The sequence below is a fragment of the Eschrichtius robustus genome, chromosome 10 (assembly GCF_028021215.1).
Source record: "Eschrichtius robustus isolate mEscRob2 chromosome 10, mEscRob2.pri, whole genome shotgun sequence".
Classification (NCBI taxonomy): Eukaryota; Metazoa; Chordata; class Mammalia; order Artiodactyla; family Eschrichtiidae; genus Eschrichtius; species Eschrichtius robustus.
In genome coordinates, this window is record NC_090833.1 from 10274845 (window position 1) to 10302815 (window position 27971).

General features: G+C 38.7%; 1 protein-coding gene across 5 annotated transcripts in view; it reads right to left on the bottom strand.

Annotated features, from left to right (window-relative positions):
- Positions 1 to 27971, bottom strand: part of GAPVD1 (GTPase activating protein and VPS9 domains 1) — a 74489-nt gene that overhangs the window by 38574 nt on the left and 7944 nt on the right. For all 5 annotated transcript variants that reach the window (XM_068553901.1, XM_068553899.1, XM_068553900.1 and 2 more), the window contains exons 2-6: positions 9240 to 9457; positions 7599 to 8442; positions 5976 to 6062; positions 3862 to 3996; positions 3526 to 3715 (exon numbers count right to left, since the gene is read on the bottom strand). In XM_068553901.1, the coding sequence (XP_068410002.1) occupies positions 3526 to 3715; positions 3862 to 3996; positions 5976 to 6062; positions 7599 to 8442; positions 9240 to 9424 (1441 nt within the window). In that variant the 5' untranslated portion in view covers positions 9425 to 9457. The remainder of the gene's footprint in view (positions 1 to 3525; positions 3716 to 3861; positions 3997 to 5975; positions 6063 to 7598; positions 8443 to 9239; positions 9458 to 27971) is intronic.

A 27971-nucleotide genomic window follows, 5' to 3' on the forward strand; every position in this document is an offset into this window, starting at 1 on the left:
GAATTAAAAAAGAAAAAACAACCCATATTTCCCAGCTACTCTACTAACGACTAATACAAATTCTCCTTCAAAACTGATCAACAGAAACAAAGATCCATGTCCACCTGGCGGGTAGTGACACACAGTTTTCACCTGCAGAACAGCAAACACGTCCCAATCAATTTAAGACTTGGGGGTGACAAGAAAAGCATTACTTTATTCCTTATCTTTTCAAGGTATAATATCTTCAACTATTTCTCCTACAAAATGATTTAGCTGCCACAGGTCTCCCATACTAATAACTAAACTTAAAAGCATTAGAAAATTTCATATAGAAATCTGATAGCCATAAAAAGTTATACACGTTGGCAACTGCTGACAAAACCAGAATCAGTTTTTGAAAACACAGTTTTTCCTGAAATGTATTAACCTCTTCCTAAAGATGCAGAAGAGTTCTCTTTGTTTGAATATAAGTTTCCTTTCTGCTTTATGGGAACATTCTAAATTAATGAAGGATCTAATTACTTGGGGGTGTTTTTCCCCTACTTATAAGTAAATAAGTAATACCTTTTTCTAAAGTAATCCATCCTATAGATCTTACAAGAACTTTTGTTTTTGGTGGGTTTTTGTGTTTGTTTGTTTGTTTTGTTTTTTGGCTGCACTGGGCGGCCTGTGCGATCTTAGTTCCCCAACAAGGATCGAACCCGGGCCCTCGGTAGTGAAAGTACGGAGTCCCAACCACTGGACGGACAGGAAATTCCCTTACAAGAACTTTTGGAAACTGCAAGATTTAGATAGCTTGTCACAATTTCTCTATGAACTTTAGTCCTCTGTGATAAGTGTCAGGTTTTTGTCAGAGGACAATAAGATTCAATACATCCAGAATACTAAATAGATACTCTTTCAGGGCAAATAACAGTGCAGACATGAAGCACAAACACTCAATTATAATAAAAGTCTTTCAACTTCAGTTTCGGTGAAAGCTGACCTACTTGAAGACAGAACTATAAACAATCATGTTCTCTCCACAATGCTGTAGATCAGTTCATCAATCACTCTTACTTTCAAAACTCAAAGCACACATCAACTTCCAAAAGTCTAAAACAGGTTCACTTACACCTTTCTTTGCTGACCCTCACTGTCTTCTCTTGAATTGTAAACTTAACTTCAACTTTATGAACAACTACGTGAATCTTAAGGAACAAACTTTATAATTTATAAAAATGCAAGTAATCAAAATTCATGTACCAATTTACATAAAGCAAAAGCAACATGCACATGGAGCAAAATTTCATAAACTATTTCTTAAATAGAAGTTACATAAGAAAAGGAACAGCCTATTACCCACCAAAAGGGGTTACTAGAGTAATATGAGCAGTAAGATTGGTGGCTAAGGAACCCCAGGCAGTTATGGCTGCGAACTGTTGTCCTGGGTTGTGAAAGCATTAAACAGAAAGAAAATCAACCCTCTGAATAATGGACACATTTTTTAAAATATGAAATAAGTTCAATGACCAGGTCACATGACTATACAAAATAATACTGGGCAAACATCTGAAATTTACTTTCCATTATACTCTTACTTAATGAATGACACTCTGGATGAAAAGAAACGAAAGAACACGAGTGAATCATGGAAAAAAAAATCTCTGGTTTTTCCAAAAGTCATTTATTTCTTCATGTTAAAAAAGTGCTAATAGCCTATAATATTAAAAATCATTGAATGTCAAGTTTCTTTTTTTTTTTTCTATTTTTAATTCTGAAAATTGACGTTTTGAGATGATGAAAGCCAAAGACTTGAAGAATATGATGCCACATTCCTGTTGATAATATTATTCCATATTATGTTAAAAGTAAGGTAGATTAATTTTAAGAAACTGACAATTCTTAACAAATCAGCTCCTGGGAGTTTAAAAATGAAATCCCATTCTTCAGAATGTATAAAATATAATAACTATTCATGCCCACTAACTGCTGCTGAGCTCCTCATGACCGTTAAAAAGTTGGCCCTAAAATACTCTGCTCCCTTGGTCTAAACACTCTCTCTGTGTCTTGTTTACTTTGTCTAACTTCCATTCATCCTCCAAGAGAAAGCGCAGCCTTCACCTGCTCCCGGATCTTCTCCTGACAGCATCACCACACTGCTGAGTTAGGTGTCCCCATAACCCTCTATGCTTATCTCCATCAGACACTCAGTACACTGAAGGGTACTGGTCTCTTCTCATTCTCCCCAACTGCATTATCAGCAACTAACCTAAGTGTAAGGGCATGACTTAAGGGTCTTTGTATCACCAGTGTTGAACACAGTGCCCTGCCTGCAGGACAGTGATCAGACCACTTTTTGTGTCGATTTTTTGCATGAATTAAATGTGAAAGAACATTTAGAAAATGCTTACCCTGTGCCTGGTACATAGTATACATATGCTTAATTTGTTTGTGGATTTATATAGATATCATTACAGATTATATAGATTTATTATAGATAAATGTTTACTAAGGAAATAAGGCTTAATTAAACCTATTTCTTAAAATTGACAAAACAGAAGTTTTGCCTTATTTTATAAAATAACTAAGATCTTAACTCAGTCAATAAAAGACTGGCTATTAATAATAATGAAAAGGGGCTTCTGTGGTGGCGCAGTGGTTGAGAATCTGCCTGCCAATGCAGGGAACACGGGTTCGAGCCCTGGTCTGGGAAGATCCCACATGCCGTAGAGCAGCTGGGCCCGTGAGCCACAATTACTGAGCCTGCGCGTCTGGAGCCTGTGCTCCACAACAAGAGAGGTGGCGACAGTGAGAGGCCCGCGCACCGCGATGAAGAGTGGCCCCCACTTGCCACAACTGGAGAAAGCCCTCGCACAGAAACGAAGACCCAACACAGCCATAAATAAATAAATTAATAAAAAAATAATAATAATAATGAAAAAATAATAACTATATATTTTCAACTTTACTGATAGAAATTTCTAAAATAATATTATTTTATTATATTATTTAGAACTCTGTGGAAAGAACAGGGCTACATAATTCAAATGATGACTTACAGTAAACAAAGTATATTGTAAGTGGCATGATTCCAATTAATTATGACAAGTATGTCTAGATAAAGCTAAAGCCTGGGCTTCCCTGGTGGCGCAGTGGTTAAGAATCCGCCTGCCAATGCAGGGGACACGGGTTCGAGCCCTAGTCCAGGAAGATCCCACATGCCGCAGAGCAACTACGCCCGTGCGCCACAACTACTGAGCCTGTGCTCTAGGGCCTGTGAGCCACAACTACTGAAGCTCACGCACCTAGAGCCCGTGCTCCACAACAAGAGAAGCCACCGCATTGAAGAGTAGCCCCCACTCACCGCAACTAGAGAAAGCCCTCACGCAGCAACAAAGACCCAAGGCAGCCAAAAAAAAATTGAATTACCACCAGTAAAAATGAAGAGAAGAACTTCTCCAAATTATTTAAAACTATATTCCCAAATGCTAAGCAATAACAAAGGCTAAGAAAGAAATATTAAATTTAAAGGAAAGCCTCAATATGAGAAATTCTCTTTACCTATAGGCAATCGATTCTTTTTATTTGCTGGAGTGGTTGCTGGAGACAGCTGAGGAGTACTGTAGGGAGTCATTTCCAAACTGCTGCTTTTTCCTGGCTTTGCCTGGGGTAGGTTTGCCAGTAAATTGTCAAGAGCCATTCTATCTTCTCTCAGTTGATCTCCAGACATCACACTCTTCATAAAATTCACCTGGCAAAAGTAAAAGGACATTTAGCTTATGAAATCAATTTTTCAAACACAATATATATTTCTCACATAATGTACTCATCTATGACTCTGCCCATGTTCAGATAAATGACTTTTGAGAAAGTCTTATTAAAGAATGAAGCCATTACCAGAGTAATAAGCTGACTGTAGGTTATATAAACTACAGTTCTGCTCAACCCTTCCAGAAGATTAACGGAGGACATTGGTGGGGTCTCCACTGCACGGCCTCCAATCACCACATCAAGGAAAGCAGCAACACAGCTCTGTTCAAACAGGAGAAAAAAATCACAGTGAAATACTTCCCCTTTAAAGTAAGGGAACAGGGACTTCCCTGGTGGCGCAGTGGTTAAGAATCCACCTGCCCTGGTGGCACAGTGGTTAAGAATCCACCTGCCAATGCAGGGGACATGGGTTCGAGCCCTGGTCTGGGAAGATCCCACATGCCGTGGAGCAACTAAGCCCGTGCACCACAACTACTGAGCCTGCGCTCTAGAGCCTGCAAGCCACAACTACTGAGCCCATGTGCCACAACTACTGAAGCCCGTGTGCCTAGAGCCCATGCTCCGCAACAAGAGAAGCCACCACAATGAGAAGCCCGCGCACCGCAATGAAGAGTAGCCCCCGCTCGCCACAACTAGAGAAAGCCTGCGTGCAGCAACCAAGACCCAATGCAGCCAAAAATAAATAAATAAATAAATAAATAAATTTATTAAAAATAAATAAATAAAGGGAACAAAATTTCTGATTGAGGTGGACAAGCATGTATAAAGTTTTTCTTCTTGAAAATTATATTAAACCTAACATTTAAAAAAATTAAACTCTCTATGAACTGATATAAAATAATCTCCAAGATATTCTGGTATATGAAACAAACATCAGGCAGACAGTGCACACAGTCCTACCATTCCCAATTAGGAAAATATATTAGGAATTTGCTTGTATACATACAGACTTCTTGAAGGACACACAAAAGATTGATAACATGAAGAACATTTAGGGAGGAAATGAAGGTTAGAGATCAGAGGTGGAAGGGAAACTTCAGTACCTAACCTTTGAATTTTAGGTTGAATGTACAGCCTACTCAAAGTATGATAAATTAAATTTTTTTTATTTTTTAAAATATTTATTTATTTATTTATTTGGCTGCGCCGGGTCTTTAGTTGCAGCACGCGGAATCTTCACTGTGGCGTGTGGGATCTTTTAGTTGCAGCACGTGAGATCTTTAGTTGTGGCATGCAGCATCTAGTTCCCCCACTAGGGATCGAACCCAGGCCCTCTGCATTGGGAGCGTGGAGTCTTAACCACCGACCACCAGGGAAGTCCCTTAAATTTTTATTTAGTTATACCAACTGAACAATGCTATGTTAACTTATGAAATACACTTAAAATTATACATTTATTGCTGATTCATATATTCACAGACTTGATTTAGTGACAATTTTTTAAAATCAAACGTTTTGTTTTGTTTTTTTAAATTTTATTTATTTTTTGGCTACGTTGGGTCTTCATTGCTGCACGCAGGCTTTCTCTAGTTGTGGTGAGCGGGGGGCTACTCTTCATTGCAGTGCGCGGGCTTCTCATTGCGGTGGCTTCCCCTGTTGTGGAGCATAGCCTCCAGGCGCGCGGGCTTCAGTAGTTGTGGCACACGGGCTCTAGAGCGCAGGCTCAGTAGTTGTGGTGCATGGGCTTAGTTGCTCCACAGCATGTGGGATCTTCTCGGACCAGGGCTCAAACCCATGTCCCCTGCATTGGCAGGTGGATTCTTAACCACTGCACCACCAGGGAAGGCCCTAAATCAAACTTTTAAAAATAATCTTAATAGCTCTTTGGCTCTCATTACAATGGCATCTCCTCAACATTTCTATAAGTGAGAATTAGTAATCTTTTTTTTTAATTGAAGTATAATTGGTGTTTATATATATATTTTTTGAGAATTAGTAATCTTTGATGACACCTTCCTTTATTTTCTTAATTAATTTTTATTGGAGTATAGTTGCTTTACAATGCTTTGTTAGCTTCTGCTGTACAGCAAAGTGAATCTGCTATACAGATGACATCTTCCTTTAAATGCTGCTGATCCAACACTGTATCCTCTATAGCCAAACCAAGGGTAATTGAAAAGAGTATTTAATTTACACATCACCTAGGGACAAGATTTAATAAGGAGAATAGTTAGGTTCACTAATACTTTAGCAGAACTTTCTATCAACAGTACTTCACACGACATAGTATTCACTCTTACTTTGTCAAATTTTCCAAGGCTGCTCTTTGTCCGGGGATCTCCCTCTTCGGAGCCAGTCATTGCTAATTGCTGCAAAAGGCGGCCAACCTGCAACCCAGAGCAGAGGTGGGAAGACATAGGCTGTAGACACTTACACAGTCCTCACTGTGAAAGCACTTCCATTCCATTCTATAAATCTATTTCATAGGAATATTAACACACTAAAGGGATAACTAATAAGAACCTGCTGTATAAAAAAAATAAATAAAATAAAATTCAAAAAAAAAAAAAAAAAGAATATTCACACCACCTGACCAGGCATACAAAATAGGATACCAAATAAAATGTGCATCTTGTCTATGTCAGCTTTTACTATATTTTATTACATTTAGATTGAGTTATAAAGAATAAGTAGGAAATTTTGCTTTGTCTTTAATGCACATTACTACAACATTAGGAAATGAAGGTACACACCTTTGTTTCTGCTGCTGTACTTTTCATGTGTTTAGAAATTTAATTAATTTGTAAAAGCTGACTCAAACTATCTCAAGTTATTATTAAGTACTTCTCCCTATAGTTCATAAAGTACTCAAGGTAAATTTTTTTTCTAGACTTAAAAGCAAAGAATTCCTTCAGAACATAAGCTGTTTTGAAAGTAAATATTAATTCACAGAGCCAGTTCCTTACTGCCAAAAGTGAACTGTTACTCCACTCTCTCTAAAGACACTTTGCTGAAAGTTATTATCATACAGCATCATCTTCATACCTAGGACAATCCCCCCTTTTACTCATTTTGAAAAGATGTGATTCAACCTCCAATGGAATGACAAAAATAAAACTATAACAACATTATCATAAGAATAAATTTAGTGTTTCAGAGATGATAAAAAATTTTTATTTCAGGGACGCCTATATAGTTAATTTCTAAACACCCCAATATGATAGAACTGATCATGAAAAAAAAGCTTATCATTAAAAAAAAAATCATCCAAAGACAAGACATATTCTATTCCAAATAAACTCTGTCTCTTCCTCACAGTATTTCTGGGGATAAGATATAATTAAAAGAATCCCTTAAGAAATAATAACACGATTTCAGTAGTTCAGATGATTAGGGAAAAAAGCACTAACATAGATCCAAAAATCCTCTTTCTGAAACTTTTAGGTCCAGAGGAGTTTCAGATTTCAAAATTTGGAGATTTTAGAAAGGTTGGTTACTGCATACATGTAACATGTCCAGTATTTAGGCTGGCTTCCTATAATCAGATACATTAACATTCCTGCAGCAAAACATGAATATTCATGAACATGAAATGGAATAACTAACAATTATAAATAGCCTCATGTTAGTTCAGGTTAGGTTTTGTTACCAAATGAAGTATAAAAGACACTCAATTTTCAGTCATTCTGGATTTTGAAATCATGGGAAAGGGGTAAGGGCTTGTTCTAGAAAATCAAATTCAACTATACATTCAAGTGTATGAGGACTCCATTTAAAAACCAACACAATGTAAGAAGCAAATATTTAGGACAGTTTGGGGAAAAGGAATGGTAAGAATATATGAATAATGTCATCATATTTTCTGTTCGCACTCCCACTGCCCCATCAACTGACTCTAAGCTGAATGCCTAGCAAAAGCATACCTGCATCAGATTAAATCTTGCCACCTCATTAATAGGAGCATCAGAAATTATTCCATACTGTTCTGGATTGACAACCGCAGGACAAATGAAGCAGGCCAACAGGAGGTCAGTACACATTGCTCTGACCTCCCCAACTTCCAGTCTATCTACACAGGAGAGAGTTTTGTACATCTGTGACACAATCCATCTCAAACTATGTGGAAAGCAGTATGTGTTCTGTTTGAGATAACCAATAAATTTGTTCACCAAAGCCACTAGTTTGGCCTCGTTGGAATCCACCATCTCTTGAACCTTCTGCCTGAATCTATCTGAGCCTTTCTCTCCAAAGAGTTTTTCCTGCTGAGATGGGGAGAACCTCTCAATTAGCTTGTTTGGATCTGTTTCCAGGTGATCCTCATCTTCAACAAGCAGCTGCATGATTGGCTCATGTAAAGTTGCTGTGAGGAAAAGTTTGGCAGAAAACAGTCCTTCAGAAAAAAGTTTAAATAAGATGCTGAAGGCACAAGTTCCTCTCCTCAAAAGTCGCCTGGGGTTGTCACTTTCTTTAAGTTCAAATTCAATCAAGTATCTCAACACCTGAAGGAGGTAGCTTTCATCTTCTTGCATAATGCAGTTGCCATAGAGAGAGGTAAAAACTGTGTAAATAACACTTTGTGTGTTCTCCTGATTAAGTTTCTCTCCGGCAACCAAAGAGGAGGCAATAAGACGAGGATTTTCCCTTAATCGACTTAAGAATTCTCCATAAGCAGTCTCCTGAAATCCCAACTGCTTATACCCATCAACAAACTGGGTATCTTCCAAAATCTTGGCATGTTGGCAACATTCAGCAGGGGAAGCTTCAGCACTAAAAAACAAGCAAACAAGCAAAATAATAAAATTAACAACAATAATAATATACCATACTAAAACATGGAAATGTGAGTTGATGATAGTCATGGCAATGAGATCACTCAGAATTGCTAAAATCTTCTGGACCACCAGCATCTAAATGTGTAAAGAAAGTCAAAACCAAAAAGTAGGACAAATTCTTCATATTAAGTCAGGTTCAATGAAAAGTACTGAGAAATAACCATTATTCTGAATTCTATCATTGAAGATCAGTCCTGCCTCTTTTTGAACTTCATATACATGGACTCATACAGTATGTACTCTTCTATGTCTGGCTTCTTTTCTCGACAGTATACCACAGCACCACTATTTCTAGACTTAAAAACTGCTTCTTGGAACAACAGAACAATAAGGTATTAACACAGTGAAAAATGAGGTTTCTAAAACTGAAAAGTAGATATACAATAGCAAAACATGAAAATGTATATATTAAATAATATTAGGAGAAAAGCAGAACACAAGATAATTTACTCTCTACAATAATAAAATGTTATATAATGCCAAGATACAAAATTAACTGGTATGGTATAAAATATTAATGCTTAAGTTATAATTCTCTACAACTGTGCTTAGGTTAATAGGTTAATTAAGCAAAATAAGCAAAGACTCGCCATTGAGATGCTGATTTAAAATATCTTAAACCATGCACTTTGTTGGAAATAGATTTGTTTATTTGCAGTTAGCAGTTATTAACTGCTCTAAGCAGAATTATAGTGGTTCATAACATTTAAGACCTCAAAACCTTCTCTTTACCTGGTTATAATAAGCCGATCCAAATTAATTCTCTGTTGCTTAGCGATCCATGCTGTACGATACAACTTTTCAGCTGTCTTAAGTACATCTGCATTGAGCCTCTGAATGAGCTGTTTCTCAGAGTTTACATATAAGCGTTCCTGCTTGAGGTGATGGGCCAAAGTATGAATATCTAGCTTCACCATCTTCAAATGTGGAGAAGGTACAAAAGCTGATCACTAGAGTAAAAAGAAAAAATTTTTATGTCACTTAAATTGTTTTCCAAAAATCAAAGGGAGTAGGAGAACACATTAAATATTAGGCTACATTTAGTATCATGGTTAGCTCTAGTTTTAAAATAATCTATCTATATATATATTTTACAACAGAAGCATTACAGGTTCAGTACAGAAAAACTGATAAATACAGATAAGCAAAAAAAAAAAGAAGAAGAAAAAGAGAAAAGCTCTTAATAAGGCCAGTGCTCAGAGACAGCTACTGTAAATACCCTGCATGTATCCTTCAAGTCCGGTGTCTACAAAAACAGAAACATAGATCAATGGAACAAGATAGAAAGCCCAGAGATAAACCCACGCACCTTTGGGCAACTCATCTATGACAAAGGAGGCAAAGATATACAATGGAGAAAAGACAGTCTCTTCAATAAGTGGTGCTGGGAAAACTGGACAGCTACATGTAAAAGAATGAAATTAGAACACTCCCTAACACCATACACAAAAATAAACTCAAAATGGATTAGAGACCTAAATGTAAGACCGGATATTATAAAACTCTTAGAGGAAAACATAGGAAGAACACTCTTTGACATAAATCACAGCAAGACCTTTTTTGATCCACCTGCTAGAGTAATGGAAATAAAAACAAAAATAAACAAATGGGACTTAATGAAACTTCAAAGCTTTTGCACAGCAAAGGAAACCATAAACAAGACGGAAAAGACAACCCTCAGAATGGGAGAAAATATTTGCAAACGAATCAACGGACAAAGGATTAATCTCCAAAATATATAAAGAGCTCATGCAGCTCAATATTAAAGAAACAAACAACCCAATCAAAAAATGGGCAGAAGACCTAAATAGACATTTCTCCAAAGAAGACATACAGATAGCCAAGAAGCACATGAAAAGCTGCTCAACATCACTAATTATTAGAGAAATGCAAATCAAAAGTACAACGAGGTATCACCTCACACCACTTAGAATGGGCATCATCAGAAAATCTACAAACAACAAATGCTGGAGTGGGTGTGGAGAAAAGGGAACCCTCTTGCACTGTTGGTGGGAATGTAAATTGATACAGCCACTGTGGAGAACAGTATGGAGGTTCCTTAAAAAACTACAAATAGAATTACCATATGACCCAGCAATCCCACTACTGGGCATATACCCAGAGAAAACCATAATTCAAAAAGACACATGCACCCCAATGTTCACTGCAGCACTATTTACAATAGCCAGGTCATGGAAGCAACCTAAATGCCCATCGACAGACGAATGGATAAAGAAGATGTGGTACATATATACAATGGAATATTACTCAGCCATAAAAAGGAACGAAATTGAGTCATTTGTTGAGACGTGGACGGATCTAAAGACTGTCATACAGAGTGAAGTAAGTCAGAAAGAGAAAAACAAATATCGTTTATTAACGCATGTATGTGGAACCTAGAAAAATGGTACAGATGAACTGGTTTGCAGAGCAGTAGTTGAGACACAGATGTAGAGAACAAACGTGTGGACACCAAGGGGGGGAAACCGTGGTGGGGTGGGGATGGTGGTGTGCTGAATTGGGCGATTGGGATTGACATGTATACACTGATGTGTATGAAATTGATGACTAATAAGAACCTGCAGTATAAAAAAAATCAAACAAACAAAAACCAACTAATACTAAACTTGCTTTGGGTTATTTGTATGGAAATATGTTAATATAAATGTTTCAGACATTACATGAAATTTCTAAAAATCTTATATGTTCTGGTATAATGTTATAAGTCATAATTCTAGTTATTACTTTAAAATGTATATCTCAGAAATAACTAAATTTCCTTGTCAATTACCAAAAAAAAAAAAAAAAAAAGTCCCGTGTCTATTTATCAACACTGGACTTTCCTTGCCTGCTCTCTTTCACGCTGCAATCAATCAACATAGCCTGTTGACTCTTTCTTCAAAACACATCTCACCACCTCCATCATCATCTCTCACCCAAAGGTCTCTAACCACTACTTCCTAACTGAACTCCTGTTTCATTTCTTGTACTACTGGAGTCTCTACATAGCATAGAACATCCTTTAAATTTAAGTCAGACCACTTTATTCCCCCACTAGAAGCTGTCCAAAGGCTTATTTTACACTTAGAATGAAATCTGAAAGTCCCACATGATCTAACCCTGCTATTCTTCCAACCTCATCTCCTGCCATTCTAACTCCTGCTCACACAGCTCCAGACATGCTGGCCTCCTCTTGAACAGATCAAGCATGCCCCTTCCTCAAAGCCTCTGCATTTGCTGAACCCTCTCTCTGGAAGGCTATTCCTCCAGATTCCTATGCAAGGCTGGTGCCTTTACTTCATTCAAGTCTCTGCTCAAATGTCTATTCAGAAAGGCCTTCTGAGACAAATCATTCTAAAACAGAAAATATCACTTCCTATTCCCTCTTCCGGCCTTTTTTTTTTTTTTTTTTAAAGCACTTGCCCCAACCCAGCACGGGTTGTTGTTACATGCATGTTCATCATGCTTAGAGTATGGCTCCCCCACTGAAAGGCAAGGGCTGCCAAGGCCAAGATTTGTCTGTTTTGTCGACTTACTGCTTTAATTTCAGGGCTGAGGAGAGGGCTTGGTTCACAGCAGGAGTTGAATAAGTATTTGCCAAAGGAATGAATGAAATCACACAATTCTTGTTTATCTAGTAGCTAAACAAACTGATAAAAATAGCACACATATTTTAAAGCATTATTATTTAAGCTATACCCTTGAAGCTAGAATGCCTGCCAGACCCACGAACATTTTATCTCAGCAACAGAAGCTCTTGTGGGCCAAATAGCAGAATACAACATTGTGTCGAGGCAGCAGTCATTAAGTTAGAAAAATGCTTCTCATTAAGAATTAAACATTAGGGGTGGGGAAGGAAAGGACTGGGAGTTTGGGATTAGCAGATGCAAACTATTACATATAGGATGGATAAACAAGGTCCTACTGTATAGCACAGGGAACTATATTCAATATCCTGTGATAAACCATAATGGAAAAGAATATGAAAAAGGATACATATATGTATAACTGAGTCACTTTGCTGTACAGCAGAAATTAAACACAACATTGTAAATCAACTATACTTCAATAAAAATTTTTTAAAAAGAATTAAACATGATTATATACTTAAAAGCTGCTATGAGAGTAAAGCTTTAAATGTTCTCACCATAGTAACAAGAAAATGGTAATTACATGAGGTGAAGGATGTGTTAACTAACCTTACTGTGGTAAACATTTTGCAATGTATGTGTACCAAATCATCATTATATGACAAACTTACACAATGTTATATGTCAATTATAGTTCAATAAAGCTAGAAAAAAAAAAGTTGTCCCAGCCAATCAGATTCATAATGGATTTATTTGGAATTGATAAAATACAATTTGTAGTGAATTCAGATTCTGAAAGAGGTGACAACCTAGCTCACAGAACTCTCAATATGTTTACAGATCCAATGAAAATATGTTCATATATATGAAATAAATATTTTTGGTGCTAAGACTAAAAATAAGAGTTAAACATTATGGTAGCAGATGGAAATATATTTAAAGCCACCTTATTTAAAGAAATAGATTCAACAATTTTTAATTAAGTTTGATTTCAGAAATTAAAATTTTTTCTTTTATTTTAATGAACTACTGATGACTAGAAAAGTCTCAGATATTATCATCTAACTTGAATTTAACTGCTTTAAAAACTTTCTTGTACCTTATCAATTCCCTAGCGAACTATACAAAGCTATTATTCCAAGTCTCCTGTATTAAAACCCTCAGAGTGCTTTCCTCTCAAAAGGTTTAAATATGTCTACTTCACCAAGATGATTCACTATTAACTCACAAAAGCATCTGGGTACATTCAAAAAAATTGGTGCCATACATACATATATAATCTTATTAACTCAGCCTAAAGAAAACACGTATGACTTTGCAGACTTCCATGAGGGAATTCTAACATCCTCTAGGGGGCTCTAAATCCACAGACTAAGAACAGAATCACTGAACAAATGGCTGTAACTATGAGAAACATTACAGTTAATGAAAATAGTACTGAAATGGGCTCTTAAAGATCTGTATGCTTTGGGGACTTCCCTGGTGGTCCAGGGCAGGGGGTGCAGGTTCGATCCCTGGTCAGGGAGCTAAGATCCCACATGCCTCACAGCCAAAACCCCAAAACATAAAACAGAAGTAATACTGTAACAAATTCAATAAAGACTTTAAAAATGGTCCACATCAAAAAATCTTTAAAAAAAAGATCTGTATGCTTCATTAATTAGTTCTGTTACCTTGGGTATATAATGCATATTCTCTGAACCTCAGGGGTTTTTTCATCCATAAAATGTGGACACAGTATCTACATTTATTTTGTGCCTGGCATGAGAAACATATTAGGTACTAGGGATACAAAAAAAGGATAAAATCTAGTATGTGCCCTCAAGGACTTCCTAATCTAATAGAACAAGGCAGACACGCAAGCAGATGGCTGCCCCAAAATGTTATGGGTATAATACTATGGCTGAATGAAGGCTGTACAACGTAGAGTACAGACAAAAGAGAAGGAATGACTGAGGAGTTAGGTACCTGTGCCTAGTCTTAAAAGACAAGTATGGGGGGTGGGGGATAAGTATTTGCCAGACATAAAGAGGATAATGGGTAGGGGTAGACTTCCAGATACAGGCAGCCAATCAAGCAAAGGCACAGAAGTGTGTGACACAGTATATTCAGAGAACTACACATGGCTTGCTACAGTCTGGGGGCATGTGTTGTGTGTGTTAAGAGTGAGGCTGGGGGTAGGGGAGGAAATGTATAATGAGATAAGGCCACAGAGACCGAAGGTACACAGAAGCCAGTGTTAAGAAACTGGGACTGGACTTTCCTAATGGCACAGCAGTTAAGAATCCGCCTGCCAATGCAGGGGTCACGGGTTCGATCCCTGGTCCGGGAAGATCCCACGTGCCGTGGAGCAATTAAGCCCGTGCTCCACAACTACTGAGCCTGCGCTCTAGAGCCCGCCCATGAACCACAACTACTGAAGCCCGCACGCCTAGAGCCCATGCTCTGCAACAAGCCACCGCAATGAGAAACCTGCGCACCACAACGAAGAGTAGCCCCTGCTCGCTGCAACTAGAGAAAGCCCACGCGCAGCAACAAAGACCCAACACAGCCAAAAATAAATAAATCAATTAATTTTAAAAAAATAAATGAAACTGGGACTTTGCACTGTAGGAGATGGGAAAAGAGTTTAAATGGATTAACACAATTAAATTTACATTTGAGAACATAAACTTTGGCAGGAAGGAAAAAGATGAGGTGGTTTGGATGGAACTAGATTTAGAAAGACTAAGAAATTGTTGATAGGCAAGACCACTGGCATTTTTCACAGAACTAGAACAAAAAAATTCACAATTTGTATGGAAACACAAAAGACCCTGAATAGTCAAAGCAATCTTGAGAAAGAAAAATGGAGCAGGAGGAAACAGGCTCTCTGACTTCAGACTATACTACAAAGCTACAGTAATCAAGACAGTATGGTACTGGCACAAAAACAGAAATATAGATCAATGGAACAGGATAGAAAGCCCAGAGATAAACCCATGCACATATGGTCACCTTACCTTTGATAAAGGAGGCAAGAATATACAATGGAGAAAAGACAGCCTTTTCAATAAGTGGTGCTGGGAAAACTGAACAGCTACATGTAAAAGAATGAAATTAGAACAGTCCCTAACACCATACACAAAAATAAACTCAAAATGGATTAAAGACCTACATGTAAGGCCAGACGCTATCAAACTCTTAGAGGAAAACATAGGCAGAACACTCTATGACACAAATCACAGCAATATCCTTTTTGACCCACCTCCTAGAGAAATGGAAATAAAAACAAAAATAAACAAATGGGACCTAATGAAACTTCAAAGCTCTTGCACAGCAAAGGAAACCATAAACAAGACCAAAAGACAACCCTCAGAATGGGAGAAAATATTTGCAAATGAAGCAACTGACAAAGGATTAATCTCCAAAATTTACAAGCAGCTCATGCAGCTCAATATCAAAAAAACAAACAACCCAATCCAAAAATGGGCAGAAGACCTAAACAGACATTTCTCCAAAGAAGATATACAGATTGCCAACAAACACACGAAAAAATGCTCAACATCATTAATCATTAGAGAAATGCAAATCAAAACTACAATGAGATATCATCTCACACCGGTCAGAATGGCCATCCTCAAAAAATCTACAAACAATAAATGCTGGAGAGGGTGTGGAGAAAAGGGAACCCTCTTGCACTGTTGGTGGGAATGTAAACTGATACAGCCACTATGGAGAACAGTATGGAGGTTCCTTAAGAAACTGAAAATAGAACTACCATATGACCCAGCAATCCCACTACTGGGCATATACCCTGAGAAAACCATAATTCAAAAAGAATCATGCAAAATAAAAAAAGAGTCATGCACCACAATGTTCATTGCAGCTCTATTTACAATAGCCAGGACATGGAAGTAACCTAAGTGTCCATCGACAGATGAATGGATAAAGAAGATGTGGCACATATATACAATGGAATATTTACTCAGCTATAAAAAGAAACGAAATTGAGTTATTTGTAGTGAGGTGGATGGACCTAGAATCTGTCATACAGAGTGAAGTAAGTCAGAAAGAGAAAAACAAATACCGTATGCTAACATATATATATGGAATCTTAAAAATATATATATATATATGGTCATGAAGAACCTAGGGGCAAGACGGGAATAAAGACACAGATCTACTAGAGAATGGACTTGAAGACACGGGGAGGGGGAAGGGTAAGCTGGGACAAAGTGAGAGAGTGGCATGGACATATATACACTACCAAATGTAAAATAGATAGCTAGTGGGAAGCAGCCGCATAGCACAGGGAGATCAGCTTGGTGCTTTGTGACCACCTAGAGGGGTGGGATAGGGAGGGTGGGAGGGAGGGAGACGCAAGAGGGAAGAGATATGGGAATATATGTATATGTATAACTGATTCACTTTGTTATAAAGCAGGAACTAACACACCATTGTAAAGCAATTATACTCCAATAAAGATGTTAAAAACAAACAAACAAAAAAAGAAATGTTGCAGTGGCAATGGAAAGAACAGGACAAATTTGAGAGATACTGGAGATAGAAAATACAAGATTTGCTTACACCTACACATGGGGAAGGCAAGGTAGAAGTTTCCAACTCTGGTGACAAGGGTTGGTGGTGGTATTATTCACCACAATTTCGTATCGTATGAGAAAACACTTTATAAACTGAAAATTGTGCCTGGTATGGTTCTAAGAACTTTACACACTTAATCTTCATAACATCCCTCTGAGACAGGTACTTTGCCACAAAAGAAACTGAGGCTCAGGGATATTATGTAACTTACATAAGGCCACAGGGGTGAGAGGTGATAGAGCCAGTACACTATTATTATAGTCCTGATCTCTACAAGAATGACTCAGAAATCGTGTGGTTACACAGGTGAATTATTTTTAAGAGATGCACACTAAAGTACGTAGAAGTAAATTGTTAGGATGTCTGGAACTCACTTGTACATGGCTCAAAAAAACTAAAAGATTTTTTAAAGGCAGCGAAATGTAAACCACTGTTGAATCTGGTTGGTGGGTATATGGTGATCACTGTACTACCCTTCAACAGTTTCTGTATGTTAGAATTTTTTAATTATAAAATGATAGAGGCGGGCTTCCCTGGTGGCGCAGTGGCTGAGAATCTGCCTGCCAATGCAGGGGACACGGGTTCGAGCCCCGGTCTGGGAAGATCCCACATGCCGCGGAGCAACTAGGCCCGTGAGCCACAATTACTGAGCCTGCGCGTCTGGAGCCTGTGCTCCGCAACAAGAGAGGCCACGATAGTGAGAGGCCCGCGCACCGCGATGAAGAGTGGCCCCCACTTGCCGCAACTAGAGAAAGCCCTAGCACAGAAACGAAGACCCAACACAGCCATAAATAAATAAATAAATAATTTTTAAAAAAAAATGATAGAGGAAAATACTTTAGAAATTCTCAAACCGTATCCTTCTTGCTGCCTTAATACAATTTAATTCAACAAATACATTATTGACTTTTGCTGGAACGTAGCCAGGTCCCTTAATCTCAAGGAGTTCACAGTCTAAATACAACCAAAATACTGTTCAAGATAGGATGCATAAAATGTTTCCAATGACATAGCAAAATATGAACCAATTTATGCAATTCAGAAATTAAAACCTTCAAATATAGCTTCACTTAAAAAAATTAACACATGAAAGTAATGCTCCACCTGATCTACGTAAGAACTCACCTTCTAAACCCTTCAGTGGTCCCAAATGTCTTCAAAGACATTCTCGTAAAGATATTTTATGTAAGGGGACTTCCCTGGTGGTCCAGTGGGTAAGACTCTGCACTGTCAATGCAGGGAGCCTGGGTTTGATCCCTGGTGGGGGAACTAGATCCTGCATGCATGCCACAACTAAGAAGTCCACATGCTGCAATGAAGATCCCATGTGCTACAACTGAGGCCCGGCACAGCCAAAATAAATAAATAAATAAATAAATTTTTTTTAAAATAAACCCAGAACACTAGATAACTTGCTAAATTTTCTTTCTTTAATCAAGTTCATCAGACTATATGACCTACTACCCACCCCTGTTGCCATCATATACTATAGTCTCTCTCCTTCCTTCAACACCCCCAAACTCCAATGATCATTTGACCCTACCAAGACTTTCAAGCCATTAATCCTACCACCTTTTTTGCTAACCTTCACTCTCCTCCTGTCTCTGCTTCCCTCCTTACCCAGCTAGCATAAGCCCCATGGTCAATCATTATGATCACTGGCTGAATGTACTCTCAATTTGCCCCCCTCACTCGACTAAACCTCAGTCCCAGTTAAATCCAATGCGGGACTTCCCTGGCGATCCAGTGGTTAAGACTTCGCCTTCCAATGCAGGGGGTGTGGGTTTGATCCCTGGTCGGGGAGCTTAAATCCCACAGGCCTCAGGGCCAAAGAACCAAAACAAAACAGAAGCAATATTGTAACAAATTCAATAAAGACTTAAAAAAAAAAATGGTCCACATCCAAAAATCTTAAAGAAAAAAAAAACGTTCTGCCTACTCCTAATTTATACCTGTGTATGAGAAAACCAACACACACAACCATGCTAAATATCACTTTAAACTCACGATCACATACCCTATACGAGCCCTTACTGATGCATGATACACACACTATTACTTCCCCAGTCCATCCATCACTCCCCCCCTCTCCCAGGCAACTAATTCATACCACCATCTCTCCTCAAATCTCCAGCCTCTTCCCCTCTCCTTATTCTCAGCTCCTTGCTTCCTACTTCACTGAGGAAACTGAAGCATCAAAAGAGATGTTCCTCAGGCTCCCTGCTTCAGTTTTTGCTCTCAGCCTACTCTCAACACAGCAGCCAGAGTGAGCCTGTGAAATCCGAAGTCAAATCATATCACTCCTGTGCTCAAAATCCTCCAAAAGCTTCATTTCTTGGCTTTCCATGGTCTGCCTCCATCCCCCCTACCTCTCTGACCTCACCTATTACCAGAAGACCATACAACTTACCATCCAAACTAGGACACTACTGGGAGTGAAAGCGGACACTATTAATAATTTCATCGAGACAAGAGACATAAACAAGGACATACGACCACTCTCTTACCAGATCCCTCATTCACTCTGCTCCAGCCATATTCTCCAACATGCCAGGTATACTTGCACCCTAGTACCCTGTACTTGCTCACCACCCAGGTCTCTCACTTCCTTTGGGTCTTATCAAGAGTCATCTTCGGGGCTTCCCTGGTGGCGCAGTGGTTGAGAATCTGCCTGCCAATGCAGGGGACACGGGTTCAAGCCCTGGTCTGGGAAGATCCCACATGCCGCGGAGCAACTAGGCCCGTGAGCCACAATTACTGAGCCTGCGCGTCTGGAGCCTGAGCTCCGCAACAAGAGAGCCCACGATAATGAGAGGCCCGCGCACCGCGATGAAGAGTGGCACCCACTTGCCGCAACTAGAGAAAGCCCTCGCACAGAAACGAAGACCCAACACAGCCATAAATAAAATAAAAATAAATAAATAAATAAACCCAAAAGTTTAAAAAAAAAAAAGAGTCATCTTCTTCAATGAGGTCTTTCTTGGTCACCCTACCTAAAATTCCAACCCCTGCCCTGCCACACACACATACTACCTCTCCCTGCTTTAGTTTTTCTTGTTAGCACTAGTCATATTATACATTTCACTTATTTATCTTATGTACTGTCCATCTCCCCAAGAAAATGTAAACTCCCTAAGAGGAGGGATTTTTGCCTAATTTCTTCCCTGCCCTATTCACACTGACTAGAATAGAACCCGTCACATCACGAGCATTCAGTAGTACACATTTGCTGAATGAATATATGAATGAAAAAGAGGTATTTCAATAACCTATTCACGTTAGAAACATGATAAGCAGAGGTAGAAATAACACAGGAGGAACAGAGGTGTAGTCTTTGATGGACAGGAAAAGAAGAGGTAGGGCTTCCCTGGTGGCGCAGTGGTTGAGAATCTGCCTGCCAATGCAGGCGACACGGGTTCGGGCCCTGGTCTGGGAAGATCCCACATGCCGTGGAGCAACTAGGCCCGTGAGCCACAATTACTGAGCCTGCGCGTCTGGAGCCTGTGCTCCGCAACAAGAGAGGCCGGGATAGTGAGAGGCCGGGATAGTGAGAGGCCGGCGCACCGCGATGAAGAGTGGCCCCCGCTTGCCGCAACTAGAGAAAAGCCCTCGTACAGAAACGAAGACCCAACACAGCCATAAATAAATAAATAAATAAATAAATAAATAAATAAATAAATAATAAAAAAAAAAGAAGAGGTAAACACTATGAAATTATCAATAGATGCTAATTAAAATAAGCACACCGTACTGAAAACATTAAATATATTATGTGGAAGTTTCATGAAGACTTAAAGGAAAAACAAAAGTGCTCAAAATTTATATTTATTCCTTACTTCTTAGCGGATAATTTCCAAACTCCTTAACCTAATGTTTAAGGGCCAACCTTGCCTTAACCCTCACCTCCAGTCCTATCTCACACTATTTCCCTATATGAATCCTCCTGTTCCAGCAAATCTGCCTTTTCATTTTTATTTTCAATTCACCTTCATGTTTATATTTATATCACCTTATTTGCTCCTTCTAATTTCCAAGGCCTGGCTCAATAAAACCTTCCTTCCCAACCATATAGTCTGCCCCCAGTGATAAATCCCAACTCTGAACTCTTAAAGCAGTGCTTATCCACACCATTAAATTGGAACTGTTAATTTCTATTTTCAACTTTTTTTTTTTTTTTTTTGACCGAGGTGTTCGGCTTGCAGGATCTTAGTTCCCCGACCAGAGACTGAACCCAGGCCCTCAGCAGTGAAAGCGCCAAGTCCTAACCACTGGACCGCCAGGGAATTCCCTATTTTCATCTTTAGTGTCTATATCTTGTCCTTCCAGCAAGAATGAAGGGTCCCCTCAAAGGATGAGAACATCTCTTAGACCTATGTATCCCCAACCCCCAATACCACGGCCAAAGACAAGAAGTTCTCACATATCTTTGCTAACTGCATTGTCACAAGGTGCTCTGAGAAAAAGAACATAAGTAAAATCAAAGGATTTTTAAATTAACATTAGGCACATTTCACAATAATAAAATTTTTTTTCCCTGAAATTTGCCAGCATTTTCCAAGTTAGATAATTTCTTTTTGGAGTGGTCAAAAATTGGACTTTGAAATTCTATAAAATTCTTAAAAGCTCACTTGCACTTGCCACATTTTCTACAAAAATAAAAGCAATTATACCCATACATGTCAAGTCAGATTTTAAGCTTTTCAACTCATGTTATGAAGACTTATCACTGAGAGCCCAGCAGGGAGATTTTAGTTGAATGAGTGAAGCACATGGGGTTTTTGTATCCTTCCAACAACAGTATAGAGGCTGGCAAACTACAGCCTGTGGGCCAAACTCGACCAGTTGCCTACGTGTATAAATAAAGTTTTACTGGAACACAGTCATGCCCCTTTGTTTATGTATTATCTGTGGCTGTTCTCATGCTGCATAGCTAGATAGTTGCCAGAGTCCATATGGCCCACAAAGCCTAAAATATTTACTAGCTGGCCTTTTACAGAAAAAGCCTGTCAACTGCTGATAAGCAAGCATACCTACTGTAATATAGAGCATGGAAAGGAAGCACAACCTGATAAGGTGAAATGTGTGAATTAGAAAATACATTAAAAGTTTCAAGGAGGATACACATATTATAAATGTTAGCAACTATGCCTGAACAAACCCCTGTGACTCAAAAGAAGGACTCTAAAGTAGCGGGAAATTATTTCAAATGTTTTATGGAATGAGAATCATGTTTCATATTTTCTTTGATGAAAATTTCTAATTAAAAGCATCCCAAGGGACTTCCCTGGTGGCACAGTGGTTAAGAATCCGCCTGCCAATGCTGGGGACATGGGTTTGATCCCTGGTCCGGGAAGATCCCACATGCTGTGGAGCAACTAACCCCATGCACCACAACTACTGAGCCTGCGCTCTACAGCCTGCGAGCCACAACTACTGAAGCCCTCGTGCCTAGAGCCCGAGCTCCACAACACAAGAAGCCACCGCAATGAGAAGCCCGTGCACTGCAACGAAGAGTAGACCCTGCTCGCCGCAACTAGAGAAAGCCCGCACGCAGCAATGAAGACCCAAAGCACCCAAAAATAAATTAATTAATTTAAAAAAAAAGATCCCACGTGCCGCAACTAAGACCCGACGCAGCCAAAGATAAAATAAAAATAAATTTTTTTTTCTTAAAAAGAGGTAAGGTAGGGAAATCCCTGGCAGTCCAGTGGTTAGGACTCGGTGCTTTCACTGCAGAGGGCCCAGCTTCAATCCCTGGTCGGGGAACTAAGATCCCACAAGCCGTGCGGCACAGGCACCACCCACCCAAAAAAAGAGGTAGGGTAATTTTCATCATTTCACTAGGACACAATGAGACATACTCTATGTCATCACATGACAGAAGTGACCAAAACGAACCTTTCCATGAAAATAAGTGGGAAATATCAGAGTCATAATTAAAGAGGTGAGACAGACAACTTGCTAACATGATGAAACCTACACTTGTAAAAGGCTTATTAAAAGTGAAATTAAAGACCAACTATCTTCAGTCAAAGAGCATTTTTAGTAACATAATATGCCACACACAGGTATGGCTTTGAAATTTGAGAATAAAGCATGCTTTGCAAATAAATTAATGTGTCTAAGATGATCCGGTTAAAAATTACAGAGATGATGACAACTAAATGTAACGTGGTATCCTGAATGAGATCCTGGAACAGAAAAAGGACATCAGGTAAAAACTAAGGAAATCTGAGGGCTTCCCTGGTGGCGCAGTGGTTAAGAATCCGCCTGCCAATGCAGGGGACACGGGTTCAAGCCCTGGTCCGGGAAGATCCCACATGCCGCAGAGCAATTAGGCCTGTGAGCCAAAACTACTGAGCCTGCACGCCACAACTACTGAAGCCCACGCGCCTAGAGCCCATGCTCCGCAACAAGAGAAGCCACTGCAATGAGTAAGCCCGCGCAACGCAATGAAGAGCAGCCCCCACTCGCGGTAACTAGAAGAAAGCCCGCGCGCAACAACAAAGACCCAACGCAGACAAAAATAAATTTAAAAATAAAATATAATAAAAACATTTTTTTAAAAAACTAAGGAAACCTGAATAAAGTATGAGCTTTAGTCAATAATAATTATCAATACTGGCTCACTAATTGTAGCAAATGCGCCATCAATATGAGATGTTAATAATAACAGACACTTGATTCTGGGTATATGGTAACTCCCTGTTCTATCATCTCAGTTTTTCTGTAAATTAAACTGTTCTAAAAAGTAAAGTCTATTTAAATTTTTAAAATTACATAAACAGGGACTTCCCTGGTGGCGCAGTGGTTAAGAATCCGCCTGCCAATGCAGGGGACACAGGTTTGATCCCTAGTCCGGGAAGATCCCACATGCCGCGGAGCAACTAAGCTCATGCGCCACAACTCTAGAGCCCACGAGCCACAACTACTGAGCCCATATGCCACAACTACTGAAGCCCGCACATCTAGAGCCTGTGCTCCACAACAAGAGAAGCCACCACAATGAAAAGTTCGTGCACCGCAAAAAAGAGTAGCCCCCACTCGCGCAGCAATGAAGACCCAACAAAGCCAAAAAATAAATAAATTACGTAAATAACATAATTCTAAAACCAAGCATCCAATTTAGCAACTTTTTTCAGTATGAAAAAAATATACAAATTTGAGAAATGCATGTGAACACTGTAATTTATCAGTCTCCAACAACCACCATCTAGAAGAAGGATTAGCAGCTATCCCATGATGTCCCAGAACCCATTTATATCTGGTAACACATTGCGATGTTTAAACTATCACACTAAGACTATTTTATCTTTCAGTTCACTGTGATCAGAAATGAAATACAGAAACTTCCTGACACAAAATTTCCACAACTATGTTACATTTTGCACTAAATCCTGGTCAACTGAAGCAAGGCAAATATATTTCCTAGCCAGAATTGTTTAAGAAAAGCCAGTTTTTATATTAATTTCCATTTAATATCAAACTTTAAAAAAAAAGCCATTATAAGTAGTAATGGTTGAGCCTGAAGAGGAGAGTTTTGACTGGTGGTAGTAAAGCATATGGGTGCTTAGGAAACAAAAACAATAATAACTACCATGCATTTCAGGCTCGTCATGTACTAGGCACCAACCAGGTGCTTTACATGGACATTCTCATTTAACCTGTGTAACACTCGTGAAAGGTAAGTATTCTTAGCCACTTTTTACAGATGAGGAAACTGAGGAAATTAAATTATTTTCCCAAGGTCAAGTTAATAACTAGCAAAGCTGAGACTAGAATCCAGGTGTATCTGGTTCACCCAGCTTTTACCCACCAAGCCATTTGCCTCCCAAGAGTGAGTGCTTTAATTTACAGTCAAGGTTACTTCTTCTAATCACCCCACTCTTTCAACAACTACTAATATGTCAGTCAGTAGCTGGACAACTCCCTCTTTCTTGGAAAGTTTCAAACTGCCTGACGAAGTCAGGTTTAGTTGGACTTCAGGACTAAATGACCTAAATTCTACTAAAGAAAGGGTATATGAAAGTTTAGAAAAAGTTACTAGGGACTAATCTAGATTATTACCCTGATAATTAAACACACACACACAGCAGGTGCTATCTAAAGTATCTTTTTTTTTAAAAATTTTTTTTAGTATTCATTTATTTATTTTGGCTGCACTGGGTCTTTGTTGCGGCATGCGTGCGGAATCTAGTTCCCCGACCAGGAGGGAAGTCCCTATCTAAAATATCTTTTAAGACTTAAATGTGGGATTTCCCTGGTGGTGCACTGGTTAAGAATCCGCCTGACAATGCAGGGGACACGGGTTCCAGCCCTGGTGTGGGAAGATCCCACATGCCGCGGAGCAACTAAGCCTGCGAGCCACAACTACTGAAGCCTGTGCACCTAGAGCCCGTGCTCCACAACACAGAAGCCACCGCAACGAGAAGCCTGTGCACTGTGATGAAGAGTAGCCCCTGCTCGCCACAACTAGAGAAAGCCCGCACACAGCAACGAAGACCCAACGCAACGCAGCCAAAAAAAAAATACATATATATATATAAATAAATAAACATTTAAAAAAAGATGTAAATGTACTAACAGAGTTCTGGGTATAGCACTCTAAAGTAAAATACAATGAGCTCAAAACTAGCTATATAATCTCTAGTGATTAATATAATCTTTCTGGAATTCAGTTTTTCAATGGAAAAACAAGGAATTATGGGTACCATTCCCTTCCCATAATTTACACTCTACGAATCTCCAAATAGATCCAAGTTCCCTAACTGGTTCCAGAACATCTTGGTCACCTCACTCTCTTTCTCTATGAGCTAACTGGGATTTTCTGTGGGCAGGTAACCTCAGATAGTAACCAATATTGTCAAAGTGATCTATACTCTTAGCATATCATCTGCCTTCTTCCAATGTGGGAGTGCATAAGATTAAAATGGCCCTTTATTGGAGAAGGTTCGGAAAATTCAAGATTATCATCTTCCTCCCAATCCTTCAAACTATTTAGAGTCTCATCATCTCAATAGTCTGCTTCCTGGTCTCTCCTTCCTACTGTTGAAGCAATCTTCCTAAAGCACAAACCTTGTTATGCTACTCTCCACTGCTTACAGGATAATGTCAACAATATGCTACAGGGTATCAAGCTCTCAACCATAAATCCCTCTTTTTATAACTCCTATCTCATCTCCCACCATCTCTCCACTTCCCCAAAATCAGATGTTGCTGCCATACTATATCCTAAAGTCTCCAACATTTGCAGATGCTATTATCTAGGCTTAAGAGGCTCAGATCTTCCTTACCTTCAAGTGAACTCGGATTTCTCCTTTAAGGCCCGGCCCCCAAATCTCTTCCCTCTGTGAAGCTCTGGGGGAACTGCTCCTGACAACAAACAGGGTGCATCCTTCCTCCCTTATGACACTGAGTGGGATAGTTACCCCATTTTAAAGTCTCTTTCAGTTCTTCTATTTACATCATGCAGAAAATCTAAGCAAGGTGCCAATTTCTCTTCAACACTTCCCTAACACTTGCTAATCTCTCCTTTTAATTAAAGACAGAGGCCTCAAACTCAGCACCTTCTGCAAACAGTAGCAAGCTAGGTTTTATAACATTGCTTTGTTTTTATTATATTCAAGTTGCTTTCTATTTAGGGCAAGAGATGGTAGCCTTTCATTATGGTAATAACATAAAGCTTCTTTAAAAAAATTTTTAAAGGTGTCCAAATTAAAAAAAAAAAAGACATTTAAAATAAACAATAGTATAAGCAGTTTGCAGATTTGGGAAAAATCATGATGTTACTCAAGGATTAAGCATGGTTAACTTTGTTATATACTGATGCCTACACCTTGACAGAACTGTCAGTTACTTTTTTTGTTCATTAAACAGGTACATTTCATCATAGTATTTATGTACTATTTATACTAATGTGATAGGGCAAAAAAGGACATAACTGCCATTTTTTAATGACCTACTACAATGTTAGCTGTATTTTATCAATCAGATAATTTTAATTTGAAGATTTATTTTAATTACCCACCACGTTTAAGGGACCTAACCAATTCATACCAGAGATGGGTGTCCTTTGCAAATATTTTTTTATAAATATAATCACGTTGAATTACAATGATTTGCCTAAATGTGTTTCCCCTTACAAGACTTACCTCCTCCAATGCAAGAATAGTTTCTTATTCATTTTATGTTTTGCTAAATTACATACTCTAAAAATCATTAGGGATTAAAAATAATGAGCTCATCTTTTTCCAAAAAATGGACAGACAAGCACAGTAAGCTTCATTTAACATACATCCTTCACTCATGCATTCAAAAAATGTTTATTAAACACCTACGAAGTGTTAGGCACTGAGGAACCGGACAGGTTAAGGTCTGCTCCTGAGGGACCCACATTCTCACAGGGATACATGACATTCTAATGACACTTTTGAGTCGTTGTCACAGACTGGATTTCCACATACCCTCTATTTAGAATCCTTTGCTTACTCCTTTTAGTGGTCAGTTGAGTCCCACGTAGGCAGCAGGGCCCAGCTCAAACTGAGGAGCCTTTACCAATCTCTTGACTCAGATACTTTCTCATAGACTATTTGCAACAAAATGTTGTTTTCTCAACAAAACTCCAAGTTCCCTAAAGTAGGGACATAGTCATCTTGGTATCCCCATTACTTGGCAGAGGAACTGGCATTTAGCAGGTGCTGAATCAATGTCTGAATTTATTAAAAAAGTAGTAAATAAGTGACGAATGATGACGAGCAATGCTCCAGTTAGGAATCAGCCAACCTGTTGCTAACTCAGTTCCAAAATGACTGAAGAACAGTTAACTAAATTTAAGTTGAAAACATCTACTAACTTCCCAAGGAGCATGTTTGAAATAATTACTAATGTACCAAAAAAGATATTTCCTCACAATTAAGAAACGTATATCATGAGAGGGGGAAAAAAAATGGAAACAACTGATACTTTAATATCTTTAGTTGGTATTTTTGAAACAAAAGTAAACATTGTAGAAAAAAAGAATGGACTTAGTACCAACTATTCCTGGCACAAGTACAGGGAACTGAAAGGCACACTACTTTGAAGATGTAAGTATATAATATAAAGCCAGATAGTATCCAAAGTTCAAATTAACAGTACAAGACTTCTTGTTATGACAGCAAAACTCCAGACCCTACCAAAAGTGAATAAATAAAATACAGATGTCAATTTTACCCCCAATACATTAATTAATTTTCCAGAACTAAAAAAGACAAACCACAAAAATAGTGAAATTCATGCATAATAAATGGCT